Here is a 7577-nt window from a genome sequence, read left to right as displayed (position 1 = left end):
TTTGGCAGCTGGTAGCTGGTCAGATTAAACTGGATTTTTCAGGAGGGTAGCCATTATTCTGCATGTAAAAGCTCCTTTATCCTCGGTGAAAACTCTCACAGGCTATAAAACCCAAAACAATAAAAAAAACCAGATAACACTCATTCTGCTGATAATAAAAATCCATAAGTGTCTTCAGTGGCAAAAACATTTCTAAGAATGAGTTGGAAAAGATGTTTTTCTCTCCTTTAATGTTTTTATCTCTATAGACCAGCTGTCTAATGATGTAGTTTCCCAGAGTTGCCGAGATACTGCACTTGAACTCTGATCCAAAGCTGAGAAAAAGAAATGAACTGATGAGAAGTGAATCCCATAACTGAAACAACAAAACATTAGACATTACTATGCCCCTACAAACGAGCACTAGTATAATGTATAAAGAGCAGTATAAACTGCAATATGATATAAATATAATGGTTATTTTATTTCAATCTCTATTCCATTTAGTGCTTTAAAATGCTAAATTAAACTGTAATGTACTGTAGAAAGGTACAGTATTTTTTCTACCACAAGAGGGTATACATGAGAGAGGAATTTGTGGCTGTGCTTTCATAGCATGTTCACAGAATTCCCAGAATGTTCTCTAGTATCCTGAGAAATCGATATTGGTTTATTAAAAAGCCAAACGTTATTATGAATCTTGGTTTGCCTTATCACTATTTCTCATGACTACAATGCATGAAAGCACTGCTATGTAAACCACTTTTAATGTACCATGCCACCAGATGAATTGAACACTAACAGAATATACTGTTTTATCAATTGCTATCAGTTGCTATCTGCCATTAAATGAAAAGATATGAATCATGTTTGCACTCTTTTATATGCTTATCTTTTCATACATTTCTTTGTCTCTGAATTTTTAGGTATTAGACCATAAATAAACGTCCACAAATACAATATGTTGTAGTTCATCAGGGATGACTGGCTGTAATAGTTTGCATTATGTATTATGACTTTTATAGGATTAGGATGGACTAACCTACATATTACATCACATGTCATATGTGCCACTGTTATATTGATCACATGCCAATTTGGTTAACTACTTAAGGTCAGAAAACCGCTATCCAATCAGTTACATGTTCTTGACCAACATGCAACATTATGTTCTCTTTGAAAAATGGAAAGTTAAACATACTAACACACACAGGTGGATTTTATCAGACTGATTCATTACCTTCTACAGCAATTTTCTTATCATGCTTGCCTTTACTTTTCCAAGCTTGGGGTTCAGATTATAATGTTATGGTTTGCGTGTTCCTATGGGAACTGTAGCCAGTGTTAGTGGGAGAACTGTGCCCAAGCTGCTGGAGGTGTGCACATGGAGCACAAAACTCCACCCACCCTCTACTGCTGCAGTATAAGTAGCCAAGAGCTTTTTATGCGGTACAGAAACGCCGCTCTGAGATGAGACAGAAAGTCTGCTATCCAGAAAACCACATCTGAACAAATCTACTGAACTACGGCGCATGACTACCAAGGTAAGCAAAATAGAGAAAACTTTATAGCATTTGTGATGATTTACTTTTGCCATCTCTGTCAGTTAACAATTCAGAAACTGACCATTTATGCCAGTACTAGCTACTAAATCTGACATCTTTCACTTTTTATAGATTTTTAAAGTTGATCCCATGTGGGTGGTTGAAAAGATCCGTGTATCAGTAGAGAAAACCAATTTGTTCCTTCCTACAACGGAAAACAGCTTCAATATTGGAAGGATGTTTGGAGAAAAAGCTTCTGCTGATAAAGCCAAGAAAGCCGCCCTGTGTCCCAACATCATCACTCCGGACACCATTCCTGAGTTCTGCATCCCACCTAAAATCTCAAGTCCACTGGAGGTGAAGGGTGTGGAGCAAGGAAAGGCAACTCCGTGCATCACGGTTTCTTGCAGTGAAAGCTACAGCCCAAAGAAGGAGATTCCCTTCCGAGAACCGATCAGTAGTCACATTATCCAAGTCGAGAGCGTGGATGATGGGCCATGCAACAAAGGTTGTAGTGATGAGGAGAACACCAATGCAGACCCCCAGAGCCAGGCTGCTCTCTCTCTGCCCCACCTGGCCAAAGCCCAGACATGCTATGGCTTCTGCACACTGCTAGAGAGCCCACACACCAGAAGGAAGGAGTCCCTGTTCCACAATGATCCCAATTCCTCCGGGATTCCCTTGCTTCTGCCCAGGAGCAGGTCAAATACCTGCTCCAGATTTTCTTCAGCTCCTGTTTTTCCAGCGTCCACCTCACCCTCCTCCTTCAGTCTGAACAACCTAACCTCCAAATTGTCACGGAGGGGCTTCGGTCTGCACAGGCAGGCCACGCAGGACAGTGACACCACCTCATCAGCCGAATCCTCACCATTCAGCTCTCCTCTCCTGGCCAGATCACTACCCAAACCCTCCCTCTTCAAAACACTCAGCCATGAGAAGCTACTCTACTGTAATATCCAGAAGACCACTGTTTCCAGGAACAACTCCCTGTCAACGGATGAAGCCAGCTCCACAGATAACAGCCCTAATGTCATGAGGAGGTCGTCAGAGGTACTCATAGAACCTCTTTCCTCCAGCTTTGGCCTGGCACCTCCTGCCATCTTCCCCTTGGACTTGGTTCTGTACAGAGAGAGGGTGATGAAGGAAAGCCTGGTGCCAGTAGGAAGGGATGGAACCCTGCGCCTATCAGCAGAATACTGTCCAGAGAACCAGAGAATGCGAGTCCGACTCATCAGCGCTGAGGGGCTGTACTCTCTCTCTGTGGACCCTAAGAGCATCAACTGCAGCATCAGTCTTGCCCTAATGCCCGGGAAATTCCAGAAACAACGCAGCACTGTCATTAGGAAGAGCCGTAATCCAATCTTCAATGAGGACTTTTTCTTTGATGGCATAACTGAGGAGGACCTCAGCCATTGGTCACTGAGGTTTAAAGTAGTTAACAAAATGTCCACCATGAAAAGAGACTATATTTTGGGCAGTTGTGATCTTCCTCTGACTTGTATTGTCAGCTTATAAAAAGAAAATTTAACTTACTTTCTATATTTATTTGATTTGTTAATATTCATTATTTATTTACAGTTTTATATTGCCAAAGATTTTATTTCTATTAAAAAGTTGAAAAGCAAATTTGCTTCCTTGCTTCTCTCTCTGTCTCTCTCACACAATGGGAAAAGGGGTTCATTGAAAGAAGTGATAATTTATTCATAGCTAAATCAACCTCTAGGGACTATGAATAGAAACACTGCAACCTTAAAAGCTTCCTCGCAGCCTTAATGGCTTGCATTATTCCTGTTTCTGGAAAAAAAAGATGTTCTTGATCAGATCCACTCCTTAATATAGTAAGTCAATTAGCATAATCATAGAGACATGAACTCATGGTAAAACTTAAATAGAGACACCCGTATGAACTAATTTACACATACACAGTTGTCTGGCCAGTTGCGTCACCTCTTCTGCACTGGTTCAGTGGTTCTGTCGTCGCAGTCATTAAAGAGGTAGAGGACACCGGGGAAAGAAAAAAAACACAAAGTACTCAAAGTGTCCATCTTAGGTGTTAAACAGACATGAATTATTTTTTTCATTAATAAGACTACTAATATAAAAATATAATTCACGGAGCCTTAATCCTAACTGACTTTGTTCCTGACTGACTTTGATGTTGATGAGGGAGACCACAAAGCACTTTGAGAAAAAGTAAAAATATTTAATTAAAAATTTAAGAATTACTTGATGCCAGTGGCAATCTCAAACCAAATCCTTATAAATCTATATACACTCTCATAAATACACTATACTATTCCTTTTAGCTGGCATACTGTCTTCATGGGTACAACGTTTGTACCTTTAGTATGTATCTTTTGCCTAGAAAGGTGCATGTAGTGTAGAATAAAGCTTTAAAAGTACATAAGTGTGTCTTTAAGATCAAATTACTGTATGTATACCTTAAATTGTATTAAAGGTACACGATATTTCAAGTATAACATTTCCAGGTGAAATATACATACTAAAGGTAGATGTACCCTTGATGATACCATGTCAGCAACAAGGAAAAGTACAGTTTGGTACCTTTATTTCTGCATGTGTATGCATACATATGCTCTAATATATTGTGAATCAATGGGTCTCTACTCTGAAAACAGATTTTAAGACCGAGTTATAGAATTACTTCATCCACGTAAACAATGTTTTTAGAGAAAGAATTGAGAAAAAGCGAAATATATGCTGTCTGTTTGTTATAGATCTTTTATTTGTATTGTATAATGTCATGCTGATGGGGAGAGGGTTAATGATAAATGTTTTCCTCAATGAGTTGATTGAGAAAGAATAACCTTCTCTGATTTCCTGTAAGTCTGTTGTTTCCTGCTGACCTTTGCAGGGATTAAAAATACCTGGAGTAACCTGAAACCTGATTCTGATTAAACAACCTGGTTGATTTTCAGAAAAAAAAAAAAAACAATTTATTCTGCTCCAGGTCTTCCTTTACTCATTTACATGAGGAATGATAAAACCGAACTCATACTGAAAAAAAAAAACCCAGTTAACTTCAGAAGATAGCATGGGATAATGCAGCTTGTTGGTAAAGAAGCATTCATGCTTACTTCCCCTGACTGTGTCCATGGTAATGACTCTCTACAGACGTAGTCTCTCGTGAAGTAATGAAGGCTGGACTAATCACGTAGGCTACAATTACAGTACTTCAGATACTCATCCATTTATGCATTTACATGCAGCCTTTACTCATTGCAAACATATGCACATTGATCCCATTTCTCTAAAAAAGCATATGGATTAATCATGAGTGTCCTCCACACCGGCACATTTATGCATGTTGAAAATATACAGCAGCGATTAATACCAAAACAACTAACCATGTGTGTATGTAGGGTTTTCACTCTCTGCAAATGATGCTAGGAATATATATTTAGCTCATGATGCTCTGGTGAAATGAATGGAAGAGAATGGAAGAGCCTTTTTGATATATGCATGAAGTGGTACATTCTAAAAGAGCATGGCAGATGGTCACTGAATTCCTATTTTCATGGTTTGATTAAGTCCTATTAGATAAGAGGGAGTAATTAATTTTCCAAACATGCTGACACTGGGTCAGGATGACCTCTAGAGTAAGACATAACAACGGATGACAAGCTAGATCAAATGTCAGAAATCAGCATACTCGTGAATCTAGGGAGAAAGCTACAACGAATGCAACTTGAACTCTGGATGATGCTTGTGCTAAGAAACACTTTGCATATGCACTTTGCATATGTCAAGGGTTTCTTGTTAAAACTAACTGAATTTTTTAAATTTGTGATAAATATGAACACGCAGATATCAGATTTGTCTTTCAGACTTATCTTACAGGCAATACTAACATAAATAAGCAGGAAAATTGAAAGAAAGTACAACTTAGATATGGTGATTGGCTTAATTAATAAAAAAAAGAAATGTCACATGTATGACTGCTAGAGTTTTAATTCTAAAATGAATGATAGATCTTGACAGACACTGACAGCTAAAGAAAAGGTGTCTATTGAGATGGTGGATGCACACTATTATCTATAGAGAATCCAGTCCAGCTTCTAAGGAGAATAAGGACAGTTGCCAAGCAACTCCTTTCAACTTGGTCAGGCCTAAAGCACTGCCACGTCAGGGGCTGCACACTGAAGCACTATGAACAGCCTTCCAGATGAACTTGCTGTTCCTTCTCTTATGCCATAAAAGATAATTTCCTGATTAATTTTTTGTTATACTTTCATTATGCACTGACTGCCAGGTCAAATAAGTTCATGGTTTTACTGAATTGAACTATGGTTCACATCCACTATACCCTTGGCCAAACCTGTACCTAATTATTGAATTCTGTATTTACAGTAATAGATTTCTGTGATTTCTGTTTGAACACTTTTAAAAAATATATCATATTTTACTTGAGTTGCCTCTTCCATAAGAAGAAACCTACCATAACTCTGTGAATCCACAAATACCTACAATAAATATACAAATGATTTTAGGGAGACCTTGGGGACAGAGAGAGAACCTGCTACACTCAGCAGAACACGTCTGTTTCTAAAAGCGCCGGCTGCTATTTTCAGTTTGCAGATTTTATGGTTAAAGATTAACATGAAGGCTCTTTGGTCTTTCCTGAGACGAGCTTGGAAGCACAAAGACACGGACGATGAGTCACGCCAGAGTGTGCTTGGCTTCTAAACCGGCCAAGGCACTGTGGCGCAATGAAGTAGGAAATGAATCCTGTATTATGTCCTAGTTTGATGTAATGATTTGACATATGATAAATGCACACTATAATTTCTCTAGGCTACTTGTCAAAAGAAAACTGAATCACTATAATAGTCTGCTTTACTAAACAGTGATGGCCATGCTGTTGAGAAAAGCGTGTGGGGGAAACCTCCTCTTGAATTGTGTATGACGCACACATCACAGGGAAATGCAGATATCTATTCAACAATAACAGAAAAAAAGGGGATTGTCATGGTGCTTTCACTGTTCACCAAAATCAGGGTTGGCTCAATTATCAGCGTAGGCTGCTTCGCTTTTGTCCTTTTCACACCTAGATGTGGATAGTGATTAAGGCTTATGGTGGTGTTATGTCTCTGTGTATCATTGGGTCTCTGCAGGAGCTGATATGGGGGTCATCTTTGTATTCACTGTTGATTCAGCTGGCACAGTACCTTACAAATGGAGATTTTCAGGTGATTCCCACAGCCTGGTGTTCACTGATTGCTTTGCTCCATGTTGCTGGTTTCATTTCATTCATGTATCAGGTACTTTCGATATGTATCATATTCACCAGCAAATAAATAATCTGATAGTCAATATAAGGGTTTGTGACAGCTAGAGCTTGAAGGTAAACAGTTATTCAAGGGGATTGACTACATATACTAGAGAGAACCCACAGTTTGTCTATTATGTTCTGTTCATTACTTGTCCCATTGCCCCAGGACACCGCTTTAGATTTTATATCAATATAGCTTTAACATTTATTTTTAAATCTCCAATCTATTCATCTCAGTTCTGATATAATAATATACGCAATACTAAGCCTAAAGCCCTTTGAATATTTGGGTTTCTCCTGATGTAAGGTGGGCATGAACTGTATGTAAGGGATGAAGGGAATAAGACAGCCACTAACACTAACCTTTGGATTTACAAACAAGGCTCTTTTTGCCACAAAACTTTTGTAGAACATTCAGAGAACACTTTTTATTCATTGCTAAATTAAACTACTGAATTTCATGCACTTATTTCTTGGCCCACTCTGGGCTAAAAATAGCATGAATGAAAAGATAACAAACAAGAAAAAACCTGCTGCACCATGCAGACACACAGATATGTCGATGTTGTTCCATTAAGTTATAATAACTTCCCAGAGATGATAGACAGGGTGTCAGCCTTAACACGAATTAACATGAAGATCATGAGTCCTAACTTTGACCTTGGCCCACTTTTTTCACCTTGTTGCTATCAGCTACAAAATGACCTTGTACATAATATCTGGTATGTAAATAGGATTTACAGTTGAATGCAGTTGAAGTT

At 38.6% G+C, this 7577-nt stretch overlaps 1 protein-coding gene across 1 annotated transcript; it reads left to right on the top strand.

Moving 5' to 3' along the window:
* Positions 1-1436: 1436 nt before the first annotated feature.
* On the top strand, positions 1437-3342 carry c2cd4a (C2 calcium dependent domain containing 4A). The gene is made up of 2 exons (XM_026919726.3): positions 1437-1523; positions 1656-3342. Exons 1-2 carry the CDS (start codon positions 1512-1514, stop codon positions 3036-3038), a joined length of 1395 nt encoding a protein of 464 aa, XP_026775527.3. The 5' UTR covers positions 1437-1511; the 3' UTR covers positions 3039-3342.
* Positions 3343-7577: the final 4235 nt, after the last annotated feature.

The sequence above is a fragment of the Pangasianodon hypophthalmus genome, chromosome 9, assembly GCF_027358585.1.
Source record: "Pangasianodon hypophthalmus isolate fPanHyp1 chromosome 9, fPanHyp1.pri, whole genome shotgun sequence".
Taxonomy (NCBI): domain Eukaryota; kingdom Metazoa; phylum Chordata; class Actinopteri; order Siluriformes; family Pangasiidae; genus Pangasianodon; species Pangasianodon hypophthalmus.
This window is presented reverse-complemented; position numbering and strand designations above follow the sequence as displayed.